At 50.9% G+C, this 27,803-nt stretch overlaps 1 protein-coding gene across 1 annotated transcript; it reads right to left on the bottom strand.

The window, feature by feature from the left end:
• LOC119452506 (fringe glycosyltransferase-like) lies at positions 1–27,803 on the bottom strand. Its single transcript, XM_037714614.2, has 6 exons — positions 27,745–27,803; positions 27,122–27,181; positions 24,062–24,215; positions 22,877–22,962; positions 1,858–1,928; positions 1–110 (listed from the first exon to the last, which is right to left on the bottom strand). Exons 2-6 carry the CDS (start codon positions 27,160–27,162, stop codon positions 1–3), a joined length of 462 nt encoding a protein of 153 aa, XP_037570542.1. The 5' UTR covers positions 27,163–27,181; positions 27,745–27,803.

The following is a 27,803-nucleotide window of genomic DNA, read 5'->3' as shown; positions in this document are numbered from 1 at the left end:
TTAGCGTTCACTGACCTGGTCGCTGAGGGCCTCCTTCTTGAGGAACTTCATGGGTTCGAGGTGCGAATGGAAGTTCTCGACCACGGTCAGGTTCTTCTTCAGAAGGTGCTCTGCAGGGAAAAAAAAGAATAAAAATTAAAAAAACTTGAAATCACTTTAGCATACGCCAAAGAGGCCGAAGGTGAAAGCCTGCGCGCTCAAGGGACCTTCATTAAATTACTTGACGTTGTCGTTCGAATGCGTTGTTACTTCTCATTACTTGTTTTCTCCCACCAAAGGCAGCGGGTCCGAGTGCCTTAATTGACGCTATCTTAATTAAATGCAGCCTTACTTAACGTTGCCTTAATTAACACCGAAGGTCGCGTGTTCGACTCCCACCAAAAGTCATGGGTTGGAGTGACTTAACTCTGTATAAATTAACTTCGCCTTGACACCAAAGGTCGTGGGTTCGACCCCCACATAAACTCGCTGGTTCGACTGCCACCGAAGGTCGTGGGTTCGAGTACCTAAATTAACTCTGTCTTAATTAACTTTTACTTTTTGGCATAATGAGCGGAATCGGAACCCGCTGTGGAAGCAGACGACGACGACGAACGCGCGAGCAGTGGCACGAGCGTGTCTCTGCGCGAGGCGAGCTCACGTGACTTTCTGTACCGCACGCCGCGTTTTCAAGGCCACCGTCTGATGAGGCATTTGAGGCCTTAAAGAAGCAAGGCTCAGTGCGGGCCCCCAGTCACGCAAGTACGACGCACTTTCAGCCGAGCGACAAAAGAGGCGACGGCGAAAATCCAACCGTCCGTGAGGCTTAGCCGCCGAACTGTGGCGAACGCACGCCCGCGCCACCGGCGGCCACGTACTGGCTTCTTCTCGCCGCGCTCGAGTAAGCTCAGAAAACGCGCGTTGTTACGCATCGACGGAGCGCGACAGGTGTAGGGCTTATGTTACCCAGAGAGAGCCCTCGATCGGGCAGGGGGATCGGATATCGCCTATCCGCATAAAAAAATGATGGCAAGTACCAGGACGCCCTAAATATCTACGAACCACGTTTCGGTTACGGTACTCATGAAGGAGCTAGGTGGATGCGTCACTTCGTCATGGATACGTTGCCATGGTTACCTTGGCATGAATACGTTGGCACGGATACGTTGGCACGGATACGTTGGCACGGATACGTTGGCATGGATACGTTGGCATGGATACGTTGGCATGGATACGTTGGCATGGATACGTTCGCGCGACGGCGGGCGCGTAGCATCAACCTACGTACCCAGCATTGTCAGCCAATTTTGCCGCGTGTGGTGACATCAACGATAATGTCGATGACGCCAGGTCTGCCTTTGCAAACTGGCTTTCGCATCGAATTAAACACAGAAGCGTTTCCCGACCTCCACACCAGCTAAGTATAATCATTTTACGACCGAGGGGCATCTTGTAAAGTTTCTACAACGTGGGAAATATGAGTCGGTATACTCCTCGAAGAGCCTAGCAGCGACAAAACGTTTTTATTTGTTCCAGTTGCGAAGATGCGCGAGGTTTCACGCGGGCAGGACCCAGCGTCAGCTGCTGTACAATCGTCAGCCAGTCGCGTCCACACATGAAGCCACCTGTGCCGTTTGCGGCTTTATCCAGTGCCCCTTTCTTGTTGTCTGGGCAAATTAGGAGCTTTTTCTTTCCGCCACGATTTCTTTCCGCCACGAGTACGCCAAAAATTTGGCCGCGATGACAGGGATTCGGCCTCTGCACTGTGCGCTATTACACCTCGTCCACGGCATGCTCCAGTTAAGACAGTTGCATGCCAAACAACTGCCGCAGGGTACGAAAACACACACTTCAGCTACAGGACATATGACTACTCACCCACAATGTAGCCCATGGTGACGTCATCGGGCAACCGGATGTGTTCCCCGATGCTGATGAATTTCCCACGCCTGCAAAAGCCAACAAAAAAAAATGCTTTCAAGATGGTGATTCTAACACGGAAACATCGACTTTCTTGCTTCGATATTTCACGAGTATATTAGCTGATTATATATATATATATATATATATATATAAAGAACATGCCCAATTCCTTCACGGCCTGCCGCTTTTTTTGTCTTCTATTCAATTTACGAATGACTTGCTGTAAACGGCTTGATGTAACCTGTGTACCACATTCGCCACACGAAAATAAGAGCTTGCTCTAAATTTCACAATCAAAGCAAGATACAAGCACTAAAACACGAACGATTAGTCCCACCTAGTGGCACAAGCCGCGATGTAATAAATACCACACCATTCTGAGGTGCAAGTGTCCATTCTGCAAGTGTCCATCTAGTGGACATGTCCATTTCGTTGGGAGCGCCTGTCTCCTTCTCACGCGCACCCTAGCGCAGCCAATCAGTACTTCAGCAGCAGAGGAAACGGACATGGCCACTAAGTAGACACTTAGATAATACCCCCCCCCCCCCCCCCCCCTGATGTCTGCGCGCTTTCTGTGTATACGCAACTATACATATATAAATCGCCCATGATCTTCTCGATAAAGTGCCGTTTCCTAGCAGGTTTAGAGAGAAAAAAAGAAAAATAATGAACACAACGATCAATTTCCATCCTCAGGGCGTGTCCATCCGCCAGCTTAACAAGGTGTCGGTTTGGCGTCAACGACGGCTCCAATCAAGCGGGCGTCACTATACATCTCGTCGCTCGGTTTCCCAGGCGAGCTGATGCTCCCCGCCCAACGGAGGAGGAAATCAAATTGACCTCCGACACGTGATTCAGGCGCTCGAGGTCCGCGCCTGGGTTGGGCCGCGGTCGAGCCACCCGGATGCGGCGCGTACACCGGCGCCCCAAAACTACCGCGTTTACTCGACTCTAAGCACCTGCGTTTTACGCACGATAGCGAGCCTGCGATGGAATTGAGATTCTTAGAATATATATATGTATATATATATATATATATATATATCACGACGACTCAGCAAGAAATATTTTATTATATGACGAATAGATAAAGGGAAATGGAGGAAAATATGGGGGTACGGTTAGCCCGTGCGAGGTCCAGCTTATTAGTTCATAGGAAACTCGAAAAGAGCCATACAACTTTAAGTCATTTGGGACCTAAGAAAAAAATATGCCAGCTAAATTAATCCTCGTTATTCATAACCACCAATGTTGAGTCATTCGCGCCTGTAACGTGACAGTACAGAACACAACGTTTCAACAAGACAGAGCTTCACAGAAAGGTGGACAGCGTTCGTACGTGTAATAAACGTCTGTGAAGCCAACGTTTCGACTCGAAGTCCCCTAGTCGAAACGTCGGCTCCACAGACATTTATTACTCGGACACTGTCCACCGTTCTGCGAAGCTCTGACACGACACGCTGGCTTCAGCTTGAGGCATCCCTTGTTCGATCAACGTTCACCAACAGTCTCGGCATATATCACATAGACGATTGTCAGTCTGATCCATCGAGACAGCCTGCGATGTGGCTCTTTTAAAGCGAATAGCTTTTTTGTTTTTCCTCCTGCGCCCGTTTTCCTGGTTGTTTTGTGGTCGGACTGGTGGTCGGATGTGAGGGAGATGCGGGATCGGGTTGCATGCGAGTCAACGCGGTAGTTCGTTCCCGGCAATTTATATACTGCCTCGTGAGCAACAACAAACCGCTCGCACTGCGTGTTTTCCTTTCTCAATCATCTATCTAGTTATACGCTCCACGTTGGGAAGTTTGTTGCGGTCATTCATCTAGGGGAGTTTATTTGGCGGCTGTCAGACATTTATGTCACATCCTGTCTGCGCGTATATATACATATGCCGTCACTTCCGCTTTTTCTCGATGGAATTCGATGCACGCGCGGTCTGTCCGGAGGATCGCGGGGCATGTGGTAGTCACGTAGAGGCCGTTCTCACAGCATGCAATGTAAACGGCATACCATTTACCGTACACTGCTGGTGAAAGGAAGGTCGCATTTGCGATGCCGAGCGATTTCAGATAATTCTAGTAAGTTATACGGCGGAATTCACATTGACTCTCTGCAAGCGAAGATATGTATGCTTATTATGCTATCATGATATGATATGCGCGCGCGCACGCACACACACACACACACACACACACACACACACACACACACACACACACACACACACACACACACACACACACACACACACACACACACACACACACTGTGAACGAGAGAAGAAGGGAAACCGAGGAGCTCGATTTTGTTAATCGTATCATAATAAGGCAACAAACAACGACACCAAGGACAGACCTTTCGCTATAGATATATTTAAAGAAAGTAACTTCGACTTTGTTCAGACGCGAGAGTAAATAAAGAGAAGCTTTGGTGCTCAAAATCAACCCAGTGCCCTGTTATCCCTGGCGTTCCTTCTGGAGAAAAGGATGCTTCACCGGCGAGCGCACAGCTTTGGAAATCCACCCTCGCTTCACCGTCCTTTCGACGCCAAAGAGCAGCAGCGACGAAACCAGCCAAGATAACTGACCGCGCCTATATATTCGACGACCCAGAGCTGACAAAGGAAACGAGTTTTGGCACCCCAAGCTGAAGCGGGACGTCGGTCGCGTTACCTCTCCAAACGGCCAACAAAGGAGATCCCTTCGAAGGTGACAGCAAACGCCGCATTCCTTGGAAGCGGTAGCGACTGTAAATCGCTACAAGCTGGCCGTTACGGAGAGCCAACGTCGACGACTTCCGTGGGATCAGCGTCGACCACTGTTTCACACGCAGTTGCATCTTCACTGCATCGTAGGCCGCGGGCGGCTCGAAGGTTTGCACATCAGAGCCGGAGTGCGGCGGGTTAGTGCGACATCCTGGGTGGGATGTCACGCACAGTTCCATCATTCCGATTGGACGCGACAAGGACATTGAATTCCCTCGTATACCGACCTAGGGAAAAATCAGCTGCGCCTAAAATAATAATAATAAAAAAAGCGGATCTTGGGTACTGTGCGGGGTTGGTGAGAGATGTAGAGACTCCGACTTGTAATGTGCTCCATAATCATGGAGCCTTCTTGCGAACATCAAACGTTACTTTGTACGTAAAACACGATTTCGTCAACGCTCGGACGTCGCTCTGGAACCCTCCTTCGCCCGGCACCTGGCATGGCATCAGCCATGGAACGACAGCCCTTAACTACGGCGTTTCTGATAGCTCGTTGTTGCTTTGGGCCGTTAAACTCCGTAAAGACCATTTATCCCAACTAGATGCACCACAAAGATCGCGGTACACGCTATAATGTCGCATCCATGTAAACGCGTCCGCGCACAGTCGCCAAAGGCAGATAAGATGCTTAGCATCTGCGTTCACCTACTTTAATCCCGAAACCACAAAGCCACAAACATTTCTTTCCGATCCTTTTGTTTTTCATTTCTTGCATAAAGCGCGGGAAGAACAACGTGGGCGAGACGCGATGTCGACTCAAATGTGGGTCGCAACGCAACGAGCGCGCGAGCGACCGATTACACATTTTATTTTCTCCCCGTTTTCGCAACAACGGCCCTCGCAATCCGCGTTCTGCCCTTGTGTAAATCGCGAGATTTCGTGTAGCGATCATTCATTATGCACTTTTTTTTTTTCGTTCTCCGTATCTCTCGCTCGCTCTTTCACTACCCCCCCCCCCCCCCCCTCTCTATCATCCCTCGCACACACAAAGGCAGGTGCGCATACGAGACAACGAACGTGTCCAGACACGAGCCACACGCCAGTCCAGCCGCAAGAAGCAGGCCACCGCGCCTCGTCGCCTGGCAACTTCCCAGCGACATAAAAAAGCAAATATAAAACGCGCGCGCAGAAAAAAAAATACAAAAAAACACGAATTATTCGGAGCACTGCCACACCGCGCACTGCATCGCCGCTTCTCCTCGTCGCAGCCTCGAAAAAGAAATATAATCACCGGCCGCCCGCCGACAGCTGCCGCCGATTTGCAAAGTCCGAAGCACGCGTCTACATAGCAGAGCGAAACGGATAGACGCCCTTCTGATATCGTCCGCGTCCCGGTCCATTGGGCTGCGCGACCACGGCGGTTTGGATAGCGTATAATAGGCGCACTAGTGCGGCCGTGTAGTACGTCGATTGCATTTACCTCGTATACGGAGCGTTCAGTCCATTTTGTTTTATAATCACCCGAGAAGCAGCTGGTGGACCGGAACAGATCTCCGGGCCGAACCCTCCCACCGTTAGACTGTTTCTTCGAACGGAGGAAAAGAAATGAACAATCAAGATATGAAGACTGGTGACCGCTATATACGGGGACTCGATCGGCGTCGGCCAAGCCCCTAGGGGACGCTGTGTCCAGCGGAGGTCCGCTGATAAGCCGCGCAGATAAAATAAGGGGAGCGGTCGAAGTAGGTAAAAAGAGAAGCATAAGGAACTGGAGCAATCAATCGACGGGCGAAGAAAAAAAAACTAAGATACAGCAGGATCAAAGGTAGGTAGCAGTTCGCAATTTTAATGAAAAAGAAAACACAGCAGAGAGAGAGAGAGAGAGAGAGAGAGAGAGGTCAATTAGGCAGGGCGCGGGCGCGGTGCGATAGAACTAAAGAAGGAATTGAACCAAGCAAACAGCCACCGCATATACCAGGCTGCCCTCTCTCTCTCTCTCTCTCTCTCTCTCCCAGTCCATTATTAGTTTCTCTTTTTCGCCCCAGCTGTCCGGTCATTATAACCATTGAACGCGGTCGCCTTCGAAACTGGACGTGCGCTTGCGCGATGCGGCCTTCGTTGAAAAAGATTGAAAATGAAACAAACAGAGAGAGCAGATACTATAAGGCCAGGCAAAGGAGAGATAAGCCTATACTGCATAGCCAACGCCCAGGCTATAGCCAGAAGAGGGCGTGCACACCTTCCTCCTCGGTGGTGGACCGTTCGAGCCAGCACCGCTCCCCGCACTATATCTCTGCGCGGCGCAGCGCCACCGCTTCCGTTCGCTTTAATCGTTCGGCGTGGCGATAGTGCGCGCAACGCGGTGATGCTGCGCGTAAAAAGGCGGGGCGAAGTGAGCGGGAATGAAATTTATTAGACGCTCGCGACGAGGCTCGCTGTAACGAGTCATTCATTATCTTTATGCGAAGTAATTATAAGAGACAAGAAAAAAAATACATCGAAGGATGGACGTAGTCGCAGATTCCTCGTGTTTCAGATATTGATTTTAATGCATCGCCATGCGGAAGAAACGAAAAGAAAAAAAAATTGGAGGACGGTTAAGCTTCGTCTTTAAGAGTGGAACGCGATATGATTCAAAGATCCCTGGCTGCTTATCAAGTTTTCTTCTCGTATATTCAAATTACAATCCGAAGCTATCACGTCTGTAGGTTGTGTGAAGTCGTACTTTACGATTTTTCTGACAGATTTTACCTTGAGAAATTCAATTTTGTTCACTAACGCCTTGCGCCACGCGGAGGGCCTGCGCGGTCGGAGTGGTTCGGGATGATAATTTCCGCCAACGACGCCGGCGAGCCCGCGCCGACACCGGATTTTCTGCGACACGGGGCCCTTAACGCTTTCGCGTTAAAGGAGACACGTCCGAGCAGAATGCGCTCTCACGACGGATAACGTAATAGAAGCGCCTCCTGAATGCCGAAAATGCGCGGTGTCAGTGAATAAAGGGGACTCAATAGGTCAGAACTGGAATACTCGGGTCATATGGGAAGACGCTCTCGTAAAGTGTTCTTGAAAGCAAGCAGACTTGGGCGGCGGCGCATATTTAACAGGATAACGACGAACAAGGTCAACAAAAGTGGCGGCCCGATGGAGAAGTCTAACACAGCTGATAGAACGGGAACAGTAATTATGAAGTCATTTGCAATGCCACATTTCACATATGGGTACAGACGATTTTTTTCTGCAAACTTGAGTCGCAAGTGCTCTTGACAGAAACGCGGCTGCGGTCCCTGTCGATAGATGCTGGCATTGTTCTGATTGCGCATGATACAGGTCCAAGGTTCGCTGAAAAGACCCAATTATCTGACATGATCTAACAGAAGCAACGAGACGCATTGTTCCCCTTGTAATACAAATGCCTGTACGGCAGTCTGCGTAACACATCTGGCACAAAAACTGTATTACACAGACAACGCAGTGCGACGACAAGACTGGGAAGCAAAGAAAACCGCGCATTAGTGGGTAACTTATGAGTTACATTATGACTTTAAACGAACAACCTTTGGTAACGTGAGTTATTCGTAAAAAAGGCAGAATTCAGGATCTGTCCAGGAGGCTGTATACGGCATAAACGTTTCTTCAAATGGTAATGACCACGCTGTTTTGCGCGAGGCGACGCGTCGTGCAACTTGCGTGTATGAAATCTGCGCATATACGCTTGGCAGCTATCGTTCTTTTACTAGCCGTTCGAGTGAAAGCAGATTTTCAAACCAAGAGGAGGCACAGCAAGCCTATATAATGTGAGGAGGCAAGAAACTACAGAAGACCGTAAAGCCAAGTAGTCAAAGAAGAAGCAGCTACTTGGTAATACGATGAAAAGAGAAATAAGCGAAACAGAAGCAGCGTGTACGAAGTAAACATGTAAGTCCTTCCATGATAAATGGGTCAAACGGAGTAAGTGCACTGCAGATGCAAAAGGAACGAGGGCGCATTAAACCAACATGAGAAGTGGCCGACAGCCAGAGATAGCTTCGAGGTTTCTTCTATAACTGCTTGGACTTTTCTCTTGCAAGAACGCGCTGCTAATCCCGTCGCCACCCCCTCAGCGACATTTCACTCCTTCGGCTCCCTACTGAGAATTAAATTCTGGGGTTTTGAGTGCCAAAACCGCGTTTTGATTATCAGGCACGCTGTAGTAAAGCACTCCGGATTAATTCCGACCATCCGAGTTTCTTTAACTTGAACTCAATGCACGGCACACGGCCGCTCTTGCATTTCACTCCCATCTAAATGCGGCTGCCGCGGCCGGGATTCGATCCCGCGCCCTCGGGCTTAGTATAGCCTAACGCCATAGACACTACGCCACCACGGCGGGTGTTCGACTCACTACTCTCAGCAAAGAACACACTGAGCGATCCATGACGCGAGATATACGATTCCTCACTAAGGAACCCTTAAAGAAAGCTAAGAGGCCCCGAAAGCGTCCTCCAAAGGGAGGGGTAGCAAATGGCTAAAAGCGAAAAGAGGAGCAATGACACGACATTCAACAGCTGCGCCATTGTTTTAGAAGCCCGCGTGAGTTGTTGCGTCACCTATCCGGTGTCACTGACTCGGCGGCCGCTTTGACGCACAGCGCTTCCCGGCAGAGGACCGAGCCGAACATGGGAAGGGGAGGGGGTGCAACTCCAAGCACCGTAAGTGCAACAAACGAGCTCGACATATCCCCGTGCGCATCGGGGAATGAGCTCACTTTTTCCCACGTCGTGACGTGACGCCATGCCGACGAAGAATGACGGAACGTGCTTAGCGCGCACAGCAGCAGCGGTCACTGTCTCTTGTTCAGTCGGTTTCCGATCACGAATCTTCACGCCGACCACGATGCGGCAGACGTTTGATGGACGCACGTCGTGTTGCGTCTGCGAGCCGGCCAGCCCGCCTGCCTGGCCGGCACGAGCCGGCATCCGCGGCGCGCATACCGATGCCGTTTCCAGTCGTAGCAGAGGCTGGGCATAAACACGCACGCACGCACAGACGAACTTTACGGCGTCACGGAGAGGCGAAACACTTTTACTGTTCTCGTAACTCGTGCCCGCAACATAGAGAACGTCGCCTCCCCCTCCTCCTCCCAACTGTCTCGCCCGCCCTTGAAACTGAAGCCGAGTGGGGAAGGCGGTACGCGGCAGCCGAATCTGAAAGTCAAATGATCACGCAGCCGCCACTGCACGACCGTCGTCTGCCACCCTTCCCCGCCAGGAGCCGCTCAGTGCCACGCGGAGCAGACGACGACCTGCGGTTGCCGCGGCCATTTTGTTTCTCAGTTCGTTGTGTGCCCTCCAGCGCGCGGGTTGTGCACAGTTCAGGACGAGACGACTCTCTCGAGTGGGGGTCGGTCCGAGATGCTACGTTTCGCTCGCCATGCTCCTCGTCAGACCGCCTGCCACCGCCAATCGCCGGCTCGATCTTCAGGAATTGCCGCCGCCGCCAAAGCGCTCGTCACTCTTTCGACAGGAGATGCCCGCGAGAGGCCGCCACCGTAGTCACCCTACCTCCTCTCTGGCAGCCATCTTTGTGTCAAACGCCGCCGCTCTGACGAGCTCTGAAAAGAGCATCGCGTGTCGGCTTGTCTTTTGTGGCGGACCTGAGCGGTCATACCGCGGCCGACTTCAGTGCTATCTTGTCGTCCTTCTTTAGGTCTTGATTTTCCAGCCCTCTTTTTTCTCTCCCTCTCTCCTGGTCCATTTAATGAAAAAAAGCAACTGAGACGTCCCTCCTATCCACTCGTGTACTTCTCGAGTAATTTCTAGACGCGCTGATTTTCTTTTGCCAGCGGTCGGCCCGACTTTTTTTGCTTTTTTTTTTTTTTTGCGGCCACCGGCTTACCGTCTCTATCAACTCATGCGATCTTGACTTTTGCGCCTCGACGTGAGAGCGCGTCCTTCAACACAGCGTGACGAATCGACGTCTCTCCGGTCCTACGTCACTTCGAATTCGTTTACGTTTCTCAGTAGCCTTTGACAGCGTCGTGGGATGAGCACTTATCCCGATTTATGCTCGCGGCTACTGCGATGCGGCGTCCCGACTGAAGGCTTTCTTTTGTTTTTGAAAGACACCATATCCTATCCAGACCCTAAGACAGCTCAGGGAAATAATCGTTCTTGAAGTCTGTTGTTATTGACTAAATTATGGGGTTTTGCGTGCCAAAACCACGATCGGATTAAGAGGCACGCCATAGTGATATCGCGTGGTTTGTTGTACGAACATTCCCGATTCGGTTCGCTCCCAAGCCGATTTCCGCGTGCATGAATAATGTGGATGGAACCGCCAGCTGCCCCCGCTTCTAAGCTTTTCTTTCATTTCTTTTTTGCTTTGTAGAAAGCGAGGTCGCTCTTACATGGTAACACATATCATTAGGCCGATCTGGAGTTCCAGCAGCCGTGATGTCTCTCTCCTCAGCGCCAAGCAATAACAACACCGCAAGCTTCTAGCGTTATAGGGGATGCAAGTTACAGGCCTCAGCCGGACAAAAAGTCACGACGTGCTCCAGAGGAAAACAACTATCGGCTAGCTGCTGCGTGCTGGTGAGAATCCGGCGCACGCTTTGTTGTCAGGCGGAGATCTTGCACGAGCAGAAAACACGAACGACGACCAGCAAGGCACGAACAGGCCTGAACACTCTACAAGACTCTACAGTTTCGGTGTCTTCTTTCCTTTCCCTGTCTCACTCACAGCGACAGTGCTTCTATGATGAAGACCTCCTGTCAAAAAGAAATTCCCGGCCTCCCGCGTTTCTTCAGCAGCGTCGTGACGGTGGCGAAAATGAAGGCCTCCGAAAGCCCGGCACGGTAGCGGTAGCACCGGGGCCTGTTGTCCCCGTAGTTGGGAGATGCAATTTTCTTCCTTCCAGCGTGGGAAATGAGCAGGGCCGTCGTCGCACGTGGGGCCACTTGTGTTCGGAGGTGTCAGTTTTCGAGAGAGATTGGATCGTGCCGCGTGAGCCACACCTGTATACACCGTGACGGCTGGGGAGCGTGGGCTGCCGTCTTTGTTCGCCACCTCTCCCCCCCACCTCCCTCCCTCCCTCAAGTACTCTCGCTACCGGAGCTGTGCCTGTCAATGACGCGTTTCGCAGACACGGCGGGTCGGGGCGTAAGGGAAGTCCAGTCAGATGTTTGTGGAGACGTGTTATTGCAAGACCCAGATAATATCGATGGCGGTTTTGACGGCTCTTTCTTGTAGAGAATTCTGAAAAGACAAAACGGACCCTGAAGGCGTTCCACAAGCTGACAGCGGAGTCCTATTTTACCCATCCCATCCGCCGCCGCCCCCCCCCCCCCCCCCTTTTTCCTCCACCACCTATGAGAAGTTAGTTACAGATCGCCAAATGTTACAGAAGAAGTTACAGATTGTTGCTACTTCATAATTTGACAACAAGCTCCACTTCTTTCTCGCTCCCTCTGTAGGAAGCGAGTGTACTTGCAATCGGTAATGACCACGTATCTGCCTATTTGCTCTGCTTATTTCCATGCACCAAATTGAAGCCACCCAACGAATCGCAAGGCATGATCTGCGCATATCTTGGGTTGACACGGAAGGTTTATCACGCGCTCGCTAATGTCTCAATCGAAAAAAAGACACGGACGTGGTTTGCATATGTGTGCCTGACCATGCCGTTAACGCGCTATACCCGGCACATCTTCTTCTTTACTGGAAGACACTGTACACAATCCCTCCTAAGCTTTAAAGCCTGGCAGCACCGCGGTCGCAGCACGGCACGCTGACCAAACGACCGTGCACGCACATGACCGCCGCAAAACGGATGCATCCCTCCGTTGGGACAGCATTCGCTGCGGCCTCCCACTGCGGATGGGTCGGGCCGTTCCGGGAAAAAGGCGCGCGCTGACACACGCGAGATCGCCGGAGGTCAACCGGACACCGCTTGACGACGAACAGCGAAATTTTTTCGGTCGGCGCCACGCATCATCCGACCACGCCACCCTCAACCTTTTCCTCCGAGGAAGTTTCTTTTTACTGCTCCACAGCCAACTGCACCGACGGATAAACCAAGCACGCATAATGCATTCCTGCCCCCACGGCGAAGTCAAGCGCTTGCACGCGACTCTCGTGCACGGCGCTGATGCTGCTGTTCGCATTGCGTGCCGAACGCGAACGCTGCCTCCCTCCGTGCACCGCGGCCACAACCAGGCCCACCTGGCTGCGCGTTCCTCCCCCGTGCCTGACGTGGCCTACAGCCATAGTCGAGCACGAGAGGGCGTCGCGCTTGCTTGCTCGCTCGCTCGCCCGTCTCAGGCTTGATGGTACTGGCATGCGCGTGCTATTCGTGCTTCTCAGGAACGTGCGGACCGCATCGCGTGAGCGCCCAGCCGGAACGCAGTGGCGGCGGCCAAGTGAAATGCACTCGCGCTCACTGCACGCATGCAAGCGCTCCCTAAACTAACCCCCCCCCCCCCCCCCCCCCCGCTCCTCTGCCACGGTTCCTTTTGGAAATGATGAGGTGAACTCCGTGGTTCACTGCGTGGGATGGCTGCTAAGACTGCGAGTTTCTGTTTTCCATCGCCCCCCCCCCCCCCCCCCCCCCCCTTCTTCGCTTTCGGCGCTACTGCAGAGAGGGGAGACGTTGCTTCCTCCAGTCTCCTTTTTCGCTTGTTTGTTTCCTCACCTAAGCAAGACCTCCTTTTCTTGGTCCCCGAGCTCGAAACAACGCACACTGGTCGACTCTTGCTATACGCCCAAACGTCTCTTCGAGAAGGGAAACGAAACGAAGCTTTCACGTTATCGTAGTACGTAATCCTTGCGCAATTAGGCGCGCTCGCTCTCGAAGAATGCACGGCAGAACACCGCCTTCCATACCGCTGCGCGCGGCAAACAACCAAAAAAAAAAAAAAAAGTACCCCGCAAAACTTACATAGAACCTCCATTTGGCCCCTGTTGACAAAGTGAATGCTGTTGCGAACCGGGGTGAGGATTTATCCCACCGCTTCGACCAGTTGTTACGAACGGGTTGGCGTTTCATCTCAGCGCTGCCATCCGTTGTTGCGGGTCTGAGATTAATTCGCCGCTGCTGCCAGTTTGTTGAGACTCGGGTTGTTGAGACTCGGGTAGCGTTTAGGCCGGTGATCCTTCAGCCAAAGGGATGAGTACGTCCGGGAGTAAGAGCGAGAGAAAAAAGGGTTTATTCTACATATTTACAGTGGCTCCAAATATCGAAGCCCACTCCATGGGGGAGCACTTTGAAAGTCTAAGCTCACTACATGTCTGAGCACATGTCAGAACTCGTCAGGACACACCACTGCACCCAAGGTGTCTCCTTATAAAACATCGGTCTTCCCTAGTTGACCCGACTAGGGAATCAGATGACCTTGATGCGGCCAATCAGACGGGCCGTCTTGTTCGCTGAACTCCGCCTCCAATGTTGCACCTCCGAAGCAAGGACGAGGCAATCCGGAAACAGGGGTTTGACACTCCTTCCACGAAAGTCGGTGACCTGTTTCTTGCCCTCCGACGGTCATCTTGCCCGGGTCGGGAGAATGGCCTTTGCACTAATCCCCGCGTCTAACGAAGGGGGGCAAGCTTCGTGAGCTTCTAGGTGAGCTTTGTCCGAACGTCGCATGCCACTGTCGGGCCGCGTCGCCAAGTAGGCGGCCGCTGATGAAGGGGGTGGAATCGGGGGAAGCAGTCAAAGAATGCGCACTGCCGAGTTGGGGCGCTTGTTTGCCTGTCTCGTCGGTGTCTGGCACTGTCGCCGTCTGAGCGACGCTCATGAAAGGGCCTGCCTCGATGGAAAACAATGAAAGAATGCGCCCGGCCGATTCGGGACGCAACAGACTCCTCCCCCGCCGGAAGATCCGACCTGAGGGTGACCAGCTGTCAGGTTGCCCGAAGCGTCGGTGGTTGGTCGAGAGCTCGTGGTTTCCTCTTGTAATGATGGCCGATGACACACTCGAGCATGAGGTCCCAGCATTAACCTCGTTGTGGTCTTCTCCCTGGGAATACACAAGCACACACACGACCACAGGGCACAGGAAAGCGCCGTGCTCGCACCGAGAGCCATCGGGTCTAGCGAGCAAATCAACGCGCCTGCCCCTATCTAATAATAGCACCAAAACAGCCATCAAATCACTGAACCTTCGCTGAAGCCCACAATATTAAGATTAGATCAGGATTGTGCAACCTTCTCGCAATATCCGATACGGAAGAGTCATTCCCAGTGACCAAGTGCCGCACGGTGTGCAAGCGCCCGAAATCCGTTCAATCCACCAGGCTTCGCTTGACCCAATAATTTGGACCCAAAATTTTGTGCCGCCAAAGCGAGTTCTCATGAACCTCTAAGTTCACCAAAACCATATCGTTGTGCTGCAGAGAGCAAAGGTAGAATACTCGAAAATACTCTAAATAACGGATAAATGAAATATCATACGCAGCACAAACGCGATGAACAGTTTTACATCCGCTGGTATCGCACATAGTACAGTGCCATTGCGAGCCACATTTGCATCATGGATGTACTGTCAGAGTCGCTTTAACTTTGCGGACAAACTCAGATGTAATACGTGCGAATCACGCACTAACAATTTCCTCCTCTTGTCCATATAGGACATACACTAAAGAAACAAGAAAGGAAAAATCTTGCTTAAGTTACACGCTAACACTACAAGACTCGCGAACATTTCTAAAAAGTGATGTGATAATCAAGTGCGCACTACAGGCTTCGAACAAATAGCCTGGACCTGACACTGCAAGCGTATCTCACATACAAAAATAAGCCTATCTGCCTAAAAAAGAATGACACGTTGAAAAAAATATTCAAAAATTTTAACTCGAGCGAACCATCTCTTTCTGAGTATCGATGAGCGTCTAAAACAAACAATTTAAATAATGCTCAAAACGTGCAAATCGGAATGATCTCTATTCCGGAGATCTTAAAACGTTTAACCAAATACTAAAATAAAGAAACCAACAAACAAAATGATGTTTCCGCAAAACCTGAGTCGCTTTTGAGTCCGAGTAGCTTATGGTGGCGCCATATCTTTTAAGCCGTACTCGAGGCGGGCGCGGTCTGAGAGCCTGTCTTGTCAACGAGGTTGTACAAAGGGCACGTAGGTTAATCTCCTCACTGCCCACCCTCGACACGGTACAAGCAGGCATCATGCCTTCTGAGCGCCGTGCGACGACTTCGCTGCCGCGCCTGACCGACTCGCGTCGCCGTACCGGCTCGCTCTCCTGTGTCACGCCTAACACACCTCGAAAAGAACCCAAAGAGGGGGAACATAATTGCCCCCTCCGCGCCACCTTCGCTTTTGTCCACCTTCGCGCCGATCGGACCTTTCTTTTCTTTCTCGTCCGGCGGTTCGGACGCGCCCTGTCCGGAAACATTCCAAGGAACACACGCGCCGTTCTAACTCTTTGACTGCGCTCCTCACTGGGATTAGCGCCTTTGTTCGGCCGCGTTGCCCTGTCTGCCGCATTCCCGACTTTGCGACGCCGTTTCATCCTAGCACGTTTACTAGTGCTCATTTGCAAGCCTTCCGCTTGAATCTCGTGCTGACCGGCACTTATTTCATCGGTCACTATTTCTATCTCAACCGCACAGTCTGAATGATTTGCGGGTAAATCATTCCTTTCAATGCAATCTCGACTGGCGGAGAGCTTCAAACACTCAGGGACAATGCAGCTATTTTCATTTCCGCAAAGTAGCTCGAATACATGGGAGCTGTTCACAACTGCACTGCCCTGCCTAAATTGTGCTTTCGAGCACTTTCCTGACCGATTGGACTCTGCACAGGCGCTCTTGTCTGACGACTCGGGGCCACTTTGGGCTTCTGCAAGAGCTACCTTCGCGACGTACTCCCCGGATAACTGTGCCAAATCGTCCACAGCTGGCCTAGCTGCTTCTCTAGTATTCCATTGGCACAGTATCTCGTCGCGCTCAATACGGTCCCCCTTAACGGGCTCCTCAAGAACTACGTCACGGTCTACGGATCTGGCCTCACCTGTGAGCCTAATGGTACATTAGGCTCACGGGGATGAGCCTCTTTTTCTACCATCGGTAGAACCGTGCGTGCTACCTGTTTGCACTTTCCGTGCGCTACTACTGCGGGTGCCTGACATTTCTGTTCCTCCAATTCAAAACCCTGTTCCATTATTTCAATCTCTTGTCTTAGAGCTTCGATCTTTTCGTCTTGTTGCTTAATCCATTCCTGTCTTTTCAATTCCTGCTCATGCTCAATTGCTTCCTGTTCCTGCTCTTTTAGAATTGAGTTGCCGAAGTATTCAAAGTATTCCTGATCACTGTTGCTTTCTAAAATTGCTCTAATTTCGGCTTCTGATTTATCATCCTCTATTTCTACGTCGAGCTCTTCACACAAACGCAACAAGCTAGCTCTAGTCAAACTCATGAGGTCCATGGTCACTACTTTAGGCTTTGGCTCAGCTATTCCACAATACTTGCTGCAAAACCCGCACAAATCACAATGCAAGTAAAAAAAAACTACCAGCGGTTCAATTCTGTTTTCCCAAGAGAATTTGAAGCCTGGAAAATATAGCAAAAACCAAATGCCTACACACAGAAGTAGCACCAAGTCCCCAAGTACTGCTCCACCGCATCGAATCAATTCAAAGAAGACGAAAATCCTGGGCCGCCTTTAAATGATAACAATTACGGTAGTTCTCCACTTCCCAATTACTCCGACACAAGAATGAGGTCTGGCTTTAGTAGCTGGTTCAGATCTATGCTGAAAGCTGCTTTCTGCTTGGATGCGCAACAACCACAGTATCAAATGGGCAGTTGTACACGCTTCATCGGTTTTTAGAAAGTCTAGGCTAAAAGATCCGATGACTCAAGCGCAAAGCCAGGCACTCACCCTGTACCGTGCAGTCATGCTGCGCTGCGTTCATCCCACCGCTGCCACCAGTTTGTTGCGAACCGGGGTGAGGATTTATCCCACCGCTTCGACCAGTTGTTACGAACGGGTTGGCGTTTCATCTCAGCGCTGCCATCCGTTGTTGCGGGTCTGAGATTAATTCGCCGCTGCTGCCAGTTTGTTGAGACTCGGGTTGTTGAGACTCGGGTAGCGTTTAGGCCGGTGATCCTTCAGCCAAAGGGATGAGTACGTCCGGGAGTAAGAGCGAGAGAAAAAAGGGTTTATTCTACATATTTACAGTGGCTCCAAATATCGAAGCCCACTCCATGGGGGAGCACTTTGAAAGTCTAAGCTCACTACATGTCTGAGCACATGTCAGAACTCGTCAGGACACACCACTGCACCCAAGGTGTCTCCTTATAAAACATCGGTCTTCCCTAATTGACCCGACTAGGGAATCAGATGACCTTGATGCGGCCAATCAGACGGGCCGTCTTGTTCGCTGAACTCCGCCTCCAATGTTGCACCTCCGAAGCAAGGACGAGGCAATCCGGAAACAGGGGTTTGACACTCCTTCCACGAAAGTCGGTGACCTGTTTCTTGCCCTCCGACGGTCATCTTGCCCGGGTCGGGAGAATGGCCTTTGCACTAATCCCCGCGTCTAACGAAGGGGGGCAAGCTTCGTGAGCTTCTAGGTGAGCTTTGTCCGAACGTCGCATGCCACTGTCGGGCCGCGTCGCCAAGTAGGCGGCCGCTGATGAAGGGGGTGGAATCGGGGGAAGCACTCAAAGAATGCGCACTGCCGAGTTGGGGCGCTTGTTTGCCTGTCTCGTCGGTGTCTGGCACTGTCGCCGTCTGAGCGACGCTCATGAAAGGGCCTGCCTCGATGGAAAACAATGAAAGAATGCGCCCGGCCGATTCGGGACGCAACAATGCAAGAAATACGTGTACTTAGCGCAGAGTATACGGCGAGCCGAGAGGAGAGCACTAACGATTCGTGAAAAGGGCTGTAATGAAACCGTTCGGACCTGTTCAATCCACCGCCTGCTTGCTCTAGAGAATGCAGTTACACGTGGCGTTTTCTAGGCAGCGAAATGAGTAACGGAACAATAGCGCCGGCAGTTACGCTGCAAGTGAAGTTTAACGAGAGGCGGCGTATGTTACACCACGGGATTAATTAAGTCAGCCCGACAAACGAACAGCGCCAAACGCTGTCTCTGAAATGAGAGAAAAAATACGCGAGCTTTAGAAATAGTAAGACCATTTCGACCCTGAGTACAAAAGAACCAAAACATAAGACTCCGCGTGCCCAATGTTCAATGTCGCTGACTTAGGAACGCTAATCCTCTTCCGTCAGCTGGTTCCGTATGATCGATCCCTTCCGGCCACATTTTCACTTACGCGTGACTGACGTGGCCTCTGGTGAGACGCCTCACTGGGGCGACGTACGTTCGGCCAGTTAGCTTAGCCAATCCGCGTTCGCTCAACGTGATATCCACGAAAAAGGATCGACTAAGAATACCGGCTCCTTCCTGAAAGAGCATTCCATGTTGTGAGAAATATAAACATTGCTAGTTCCCACACGCCCCCTACACAATGTATATGCATGTAGGAAACGACGGCGGTATCCTCGGACAGACGCTACTGGCCGAAACGTTCTATACTGTGCGGCCAAACCGGCGATAATGCAGTCGGCAAACAACATCGCGGTGACGCTTGCCGTTCTTGTCGATATCGAACTTGCTCGTCACGGGCGGAAGTCGCTCCAAGTAAGCCAGCATCAGGAACCGCGAATGAAACCGCCGACCGAATGCGCGATGACGATGCGCTAGCGCAGCTCAACGCGACGCGTCAAATTAGCGTCAAATTATTACGTTGTAGGCCAACGAAGGCCGGCTCATGGTCAAAGCGTGCGGAATAAATCGCCACCGGCCGTCTCATATGCAACGCGATTTCGCTTCACGAACGGAGCATAAATACATGGCGGCAGCAACAGCTCACATCAGCTGCGCACCACGCACAAGTACGAGAATCTCGCGTGCGCAGGAACCGCAGCACGAAGTATAATGTGAGAAGACTTGATTGAAAACAGATTGCGCGTGTAATAAAAAAAGAAAAAAACACATCAGCAGGTCCCGGGCGGGCCCCGTTCGCTTTTGTGCTGGCGCTGAGGCGCAGGGGGTCAGCACAGAAACGGTGGTTGCGTCTCCGGGGTTTCCCCCCTCAACTTACCGCTACATTCGAGATTAGTGTGTGTGTATGCTCCTGTACAGGTATAATGACGAGCAAAAGTGGGGGTAGGGAGGGGGGGGGGGGAGGCGAAGTGGGGTCGTGAGCCGCTGGAACTCCTCCCTGAGTTGCCCTGACCATCAAACAAAAAGAACTGCGCAAACCCCGAGGGAGACGGCAGGTGGCGCTAATGGCGGAGCTGTTTCCCTCCCCCCAAACGCCCTCGCAAACCGGGTGAATTCCGGCACCGTTGTGCCCGTCGCCTTCACCCATAGTCCCCCCCGTCCCGCACCTTCCTCGCCCCTCCCCCTCCCTCTTGTTGTCCGTGTACCGCAATATTTGCCACCCAAACAACAAGAAGCGGCCACCTTCTTTGCCTCCTGCCCCTCTCTCTCTCTGTCCGTCCATTTTCGCGGTCTCACAAGCGTTTTATTACTTTGCTTTTTCGCGGCCAGCGCCCCCACCGTGCTCACGGCGTACCCCCAAGCGCAGCTGTTTCAAGGGCACCGACTCCTTTATTTCGCCGGTTTCGTCGCTTTCGCCGAGAGCTTTTCTTCCCGGTTTTTTTTTTTTTTTTTTTTTCATCGCTCTGATTGTGGCGTGGTAAACCCCGGCAGTTGCGAGCAGTACTGCGACAGAATCGTGCGCATTTCAGTGCGGTGCACCCCGTGACTGGGCCGCATAAGGGGGTAGACGCGCTGACGTCATCGAGGCCGCCACATCGTTGTACAGCCAGCACGGTGAAAAGCTGCGCGTCATCTTTATATCCAGCAGCACATCGGAAGCTGTGAAGAGGACAACGATATGGAGTGTGTGACATCATGCGAATACTATTGGTTGCTCAGCTGCAGTGTGCAGCCGCTAAATTCGCATCCCTCTATATGCTCGCGACCCCTCAAGATCACCTACTTGTCATTGTGAAAGTTGTGCACTGGCTGTCTTACGAAATACCGACTGTTAATTGTGTATACGCAAGGTACCTTCTCTTCCTTCAGTCTTCACAATCTTTCTTTCTTCATTCAGCACGGCGCTAACTAAAGTAATGCACGCAACTGTGCTGTATAGCGGCGTTTGTTTAGTTGCTACAAAACAGCGCGTCGAACTACGAAGAAGATTATTGCGTAACGCAACATATAACCATCATCGCGCGCACTCACAGCTTTCTAAGGCCGTGTGCTCGAAGCTGTGACAAAATACCTCGGGAAAGTTAGCTGCGCCCGAAACTGTATAGTCCCCCCCCCCCCCCTCCCCTCACCAATATACCATCCAAATGTTACAGCCCTAGTCTAAAGCATAGGGATCCACACCGTATAAATTATTGCTTTCTGTTCTGCGGTGCGGTTCGGATGGCGCTTTCAACAACCACACCTTCTGGATCAAGAGAGAAGCTGACGGGCAGATGCAGACTTTAAATGATTAACAGTGGTCGAACAAGTCATGTCGCCGAAGCCAACGTTTCGTGAAGGGTGTCCCCTCGTCCAAGTGTTGGCTTCAACGACATTCAACGTTCTAACACTGTTTCAGACCTCTGGGTGGTGATATCACGAGAGTCATTTTCACTTGCCAGGGGCTAGCGCTTACGGCATGCCGCAGGATCTCACTTAAATAGCCTGCACACAACCCGGCCGTCGCAGGCAACGTAGCCGCTCGCTTACGTTCGAGAAAGACTGTACGCAGGAACGTTCAGACACGACTTCCTATACTCATTCGTTTCCCACATGTATGATGCAGACAACTGAGCTGAACCCCAAGGGACAAACAAGAAGCGGAGCGTATATAGCTGCCGAGCGTGTACTAGCTCGCAGAAACGCAGCCGACATGCCCTGTTTGTGTATGCGCCGGCGTTCAGACATGCAAGACTGCTGCGCTGCCTCGGCACATAACGCGCACGCCGAGAGGAAAGTGACAGGCGTCCGCAGCATAGACCACCTGCTCCCCGTTTGCCCGCAGCAGCGTCCTCCTCCTCCCGTGTCCTCCTCCAGACCCTCATGCCGGGCTGCATCGACGGGGGACAACGGCCCCGTTCCGAAAGGTATAGTGAGATCTTTTGGAATGGTCGCCGCTGTTTGGCGCAGCCAGTCGAGTCAGTGCCCCTCCTCCTGCTCCAGTAGCGTGCTTCTTGACGGGAGATACCACTTTCTTTCTTTCTTTTCTCTATTTACGTGCATGCATAGAAGAGAGCAATGATAGGATAGGTCCCACATACGGAGCCCCTCGGTTACCTGAAACTTGCAGCGCGTCGGGACGGTGGCCGTCGCGAAAGTAACAAAGTAAGTTGGCTATGTAATATATTTTATCGTTGAATTTGTGCGTGTGCGTGCTGGCGTGTAAGCACTTCGATTGTGTGTGCGTGTGTGTGTGTGTGTGTGCGTGTGTGCGTGTGTGCGTGTGTGCGTGCGTGATTGTACGTGCATGCGTGTGAACAGACAACACTCTACTTCGGCCCCTTGGGCTAGTCAAGCACCACCTTACTACGCGCTAATGTCGGCCCCGGGAGTTAACTAACAGTTTAAAAAGCTGATCCAGTCGCTACGGTCAGCACCGCCCTTCTTATAAAGTGAGCAGTACCTGCGCTGAGGAAGTGCAAAACTATAGAAAGTATTCAGTGCGCGACTTCAGTTAGAGCGGGACCGTCGTATAGGCGGAATTTCACTTAACCAATTTTTTATTAAATTAACGTAACCAAATCACTCGCGCATACTCACTCCATCATCACCTGCCATCTTTCTCCCCTTTTCACCTTAATTACCTCGGTGAAGGATAGCAAGCCACAGACGCGCTCTTTCGGTCGCACCTCTCCTCCTTTAAATTCTACTCATTAAAACACCTCCCTCTCTATATGTGTACACTGTCAAGCTTACAACTGCGCCTATACGGACCACAGATGTCAGTAAGGGGCTTCCAGACCGAGGCGGTCGCCCCACGCGCGTACTTTCACCGGGACAAGATACGCGGTGTGCCGACACATAAAAACACCAAGGGCCGAGTTCACAAAGCTTTTCTTTCGCAATTGCTTCCTGCCATTGGCCTTCGCTAATGATGTGTCCAGCGTCAGGATTGGCAAAAAAATTTCTCTTACGAACAATTCAAACCTAAGAACGTTTTGTGAATTCGGGCCCAGAAGCGCGTCGAAACGCACAAAATCCGGAGCAAAATGACTCACCCGGCGAGCGGCAGCATCTTGAGCGCAAGCGAGCGGCTGATGCAGAAGCCCGCACCGCCCGTGGCAAACCAGAAAGAGATCTTCCTCTGTGGGAGAGAACAAAGGGGAAGAGAGAGATTAGGTTTAGAACGACTGAATGCAGAGCGATTTGTTAAGGACTCGTGTTACTGAAACGCAGGCGTGCAAACACGCGGGCACAAGAAGGAACTAAAAGGACAACACAAACAGCGACTATATGAACTGAAGGGTGGCACTGTCTGGATGAATGTATTAAGCCGGCCGCCCAGACTGGACGTCCGGAGCACGTTGATGTCACTGTGACACTTAGCGTACGAAGCCGGACTGCGAGGCGGCTACTGTTTTCAACCCTTTCCTAATTGCCCCTCCCTCGCTCTAAGCCGGAGGGCCATCCCATATCAATCAAAAAATTTTACTCACGCATTGGCGTAAAAAGGGGGAGAATACAAAACTTACCTGCGCACGTTCAAAGGAAGGCATCGCCAAGCGTCGTGGACACGTGGGAGGCGTGGCAAATTATTAATAGCGGTATAGAACGCGCATAAGTCATCCCGGGATTATCCTGTACAAAGAGGAATCTTTGTGCCTAAATTGTTTTGTTTCGCGAATGCCTGTATATATGTGTGCATGATTGGCGGGTTGGTGCTGCCTTCCTTTGAGCATGCCCATACAAGTTTTGTGTTCCCCTTCTTTTTTACGCCACTGTGAAACCATTCAGGTTAATTGTCGGCGTTTGTGTTGCCCTCGTCGTTAATTCTTGTGTCCGTGTTTGTACGCCCGTCTTTCAGTAACACGGCCCGGGTTAAGTGCAGAACCAACGGCTCACGAGACTCACAAGACGTCATGCCACCAATCGTTATCGGCTTGTGTGCGAACACTTCAAGCAGACAGAAGAAGAGAATGCCTTGCTAGCACGCTCTGCGTGTGATTATTTTTGCGAATAATTCGCTTGACAGTTATGTTGCTATACAAATAACCGCTGCAGAACATTCCATACCTGTCCCCAAAACAACATTTCATTTAACGCAATAGCTTGCTTTGACCCTTTCCCTCCACTTTTCGGTTAGTATGTTTCTGGCCATTAATGAGAGGAGAGCCAGCTTGGGTCACTCTAGGTATGTGCTGGCCGCTGTCTTTCCGAGCAGTGCGTGACCGATGTCTGCGTACCTGCGGCTTGCTGTTGTCCCTGGCGAGAATCTCCAGCGGCTGCCGAATGGACGGCTTGCCCAGGTACCAGTCCTCGCGGGGGTCGTACTCTTGCAGCAGCTTCACCAGCCGCGGAACGTTGACGTAGTTGTCGTCGTCGAAGTGGCACATCCACCTGCGAACGCGTTCGCACGCAGCGAGCCATCGACAGATTAGTTCCGCGGAATCCCGCCAGGTGGAGGAAGGTTCGCAAAAGCAGAAGTTGTCATTAACCCGACCGAAGAAAGAAGGTGTGCAAAGGAAACCCGTAAGGGTTTCACAGAAAAACAGCCTCGCAGTAGAACAAAAAATTTGTCCTGGTCCGTGGGGTTCGAAGCCGGAAGCAACTTCCGGTTGCCGATTAATTCGGCCTCGCTCCTGCGAGCTCCGTACGCTGGCTACTTCAGATAGTATAGAGCGACTGCTCCAGAAATGCGCTAGTCACGGGTTCGAACCCCGAAAGAATACATTTTTTTTAAACTGCGAAGTTTGCTTTCTCCGAGTACGAGTTCCATTTGTAGCTACGTGCTACGGTCAGGTGGATGACAATTTTTCCTTTCCAGCAAACCATTGAGTACGACGTCACCTGTCTGTTACTGGCGTACATATATACTGAGCAGATGTGTCCTGAAAGAAGCACTCAATGACAATTGTAAAAAAATAATCAGAAAAGCAATCAACTGTAACATTTCGCTGTGCTACTGACGTATAAAATATAGGTTCCAGTAATAATCTTCATAAAATAATTGCTTAGAAACTCTACGGATCTTGTTCTTTGAGGGCTATATAATTGTCGAAATGATGTGTGTGTGTGTGTGCTTTTTTTTCTCACTCCCTTTGTTTCACTCCTCATCGTCTCAAGTGGTGTAGCATTCCAAGACTGTCGCTAGGCTAACTTGTGCAGATACCACTTAACTTGCTCTGTGTCCTGTAGTTGTCTATAGACATGCTTCAGGCTTATAACTTTACAGTTAGTTTGCAGAAGCATGGTTACCAGCTTCTTAATAGCAAACCGCTCGAATAATAGAACACCGGAAACAGACTTTTGTCTGCAAAAGGCATATACACTTTGCATCTATGGCAAAACGACGACAATCATATAGGAAGACAAAGCTGTTTGCACGAAGCCTAACATTCAATCTTAAAAAAAGAAAAGGGCAGTTAATGAAGAAACACAGACACAGCTAGGGACGCAAAGATCGCCTGGTCCGAATTCTGGATATCAATTTCTTTCGGCCAAACAGACATGTTCTTTTCGCAAACGCCACCATTGGTACACAGTATAACGGGTACGGGATACGTACCAGGATACATTATAGGTTTTGAGAGTAAAACAGACATTCCCACTGACTGCTCCCGCGGACACCCAACTGAATGTGGCTCCCCGTTGAGAGAGCATCACGTGCTGTGGAACAAGCTCGCCGAAAAGGTGGGCTATTTTTCTAGACCAGAGCAAAAAGCATGAGAGCTATAGTGGCACGGCGAGAGCTGGCGAAATGAACTCCGTCGTTCTCCGCGCAACAAATTACAAACGCACGCACGCCCCGCAAAACGGAAGGAGAAGACCATCGATTGACGCGTCATATTTCTCTCGGCCATCTTTCAGCCGGCGATTCATCAGCCTTCTACAACGCGCCGACGCCGAGCTCACGGCGAGAAAAGGACACGTGGTGCGTGTAACGAAGAGGAGTCAGCACGCTGCCAATTAAGCGCATGCGCAATGACTCCGTGGGAGCGGCCGGCTCCGCAGACAGCCGCCGCTGGATATATATAACAAGTGATCCCGTGGCATCTGCCGTTTGTGTTGCCCCCTCCCCTCTTTCTCATTCTGGCTAATCTATCTATCTCTCTTCTTCGCTTTCGAAATGAAAAGAAAAAGCCCCCCGGCAGTGCGCTAAACAAGAAGGTTAAAGCCAGGCGCTCGTTCTCGCAGAGCACGTGATAAACGATGAGATGCTATAGAAAGCAGGGTTCTGCGTATACAGAGTATGTATAGTACTACAGAGCCTGTGCAGCCTATAGCCACATGAGCGGCCACTTTTTGCGGTTTTCGGCGGGGCTGCCCCGTTGTCATTTTGTATTCGACTCCCGTGGACCTGGCCAACTTCGCCGTTTTAGTCTTTCTTTCATCGCTCCCATCTTAACGAGCGGGCGAAGACGCTCGGTTCGTTATTTTCTTTGTTTAATTGAGCGGCTCGCTCCTAGACGACAGGCATGCTTCTATATACTATATCTACGCCGCATACGCGCGACAGGCGTTTAGAGGGGTGCGGCCGGAGAACCGCGCGAAAAATTAGATTGGCTGCCTCAAAAAAAAAAAAAAAAAAAAAACGCATTAAACAAAAGCAGCAACCTATCACTGGCGCACCTGTGAGGCAACGACATCGACGCGTATTCATTTTTCTTTAATTATCCAAAGAAAGAAGAACGAAGTATCTGAGTGTCTCGGAGGCACTATCATAAATTATGTAAAGTAGAATGAAAAAAAAAATACTGTTGAGGCCGCCCTCTAGCGGCAGATACGAGCACTAGGAAATGAGAATGATGAAGCATGTTTGCTGCGTGAAACATCACACTCGAACAGTCCGTGCGCACCTCCGAACCTTTCTCGCATTTTTTTTCGACTAGAGATTCACAATATTTGAGGTGATAGGGCAACGTACTTCTGCGAAGCTACAAATTAAAGACGGCAACGAGGTGATGAGGTTGGCGCACGAGTACGGCGGTTAACCCGACAAAGCAGTTGCCTATAATGCTTCGTTTTGACAGTTTGCACTTTACCAATTTTTTGTCTTTCGTTGGGTGCGCTTTTCAATCAATACAGTGAGACCGATACCCTGCGTGGGTAACCATGTCTTGAAGCAACAACCACAGTAACAACCTCTAATAAGAGAGCGAACGCTCGAATCTTGGACTTAAGCTCTCACACACTCTAATCATAAAGCATGAACACACGTGGTTATAGCCCAAAGTCATTCTCTGCCGCTTGGCAGACATGCGCGCTGGATAGTATGTATAGACAAGTGTACCATATGTACTCACTTCTTAGTGCTGTCGAGGAAGAAGTCTAGCTCGACAGACATCTTGCAGCACAGGGCTTTCCTGCAAACGAAACAGACAGAAAAAGGAGGAAAGAGTGAATTCACTACGGAAAGACATTTCGGAGTGAAAAACTCGAAGCACGTATGCATTCTTGTAGGTTTCTCGCATATACTGCGAGTGCCACATATGCACACGTGGTGCAAACACTATAAACGCAGAAATAAAGCGATAACGCTGGTGTCGTTGGCAAAGACTACGCTCGCACTCGGAATACAGCCAACGAATGAGGAATGAATAAGGACGTATCCGCTGTTCCTGTAAAGCCTGCAATCGAAAACTGTTTCTTCGACGGTTATAGCGCATATGCTATTGTAGTTCGCGCATTGTTTCAGAATTCATCGTGGCGCCACTTCAGCGCGAAGGCACACGAGACAGGAGAAGTAGGCGAAAACAAGCACTGAACATCTACTGATAGTTTACTGCTCAGATTTACAGAGAGAAAGAGAGAGAGAAAGCAATGAGGTCCGGGAAGTCAGGGACGTCAACCAGACGAGTATCCGGTTTGTTACCCTACACTGGGATTAATGGGAAAACGGAATACTAAGAGGATTTCCAAGTCTTACAGAAATCTTCAGAGCTCCAAAAGCTTCGCCGCCTGTTATGAAAACAAGGCATACTAAGC

The sequence above is a fragment of the Dermacentor silvarum genome, chromosome 5 (genome assembly GCF_013339745.2).
Source record: "Dermacentor silvarum isolate Dsil-2018 chromosome 5, BIME_Dsil_1.4, whole genome shotgun sequence".
In the NCBI taxonomy this organism is placed as follows: Eukaryota; Metazoa; Arthropoda; class Arachnida; order Ixodida; family Ixodidae; genus Dermacentor; species Dermacentor silvarum.
This window is presented reverse-complemented; position numbering and strand designations above follow the sequence as displayed.

Excerpts from the sequence above, each read along its gene's own strand:
- LOC119452506 (XM_037714614.2), bottom strand. The coding sequence starts at position 27,162 with ATGTCTGTCGAGCTAGACTTCTTCCTCGACAGCACTAAGAA. Across the intron at positions 22,963-24,061 it reads GGGACAACAGCAAGCCGCAG|AGGAAGATCTCTTTCTGGTT; the intron begins GTACGCAGACAT and ends TCTCTCCCACAG. Across the intron at positions 111-1,857 it reads CACCATGGGCTACATTGTGG|AGCACCTTCTGAAGAAGAAC; the intron begins GTGAGTAGTCAT and ends TTTTCCCTGCAG.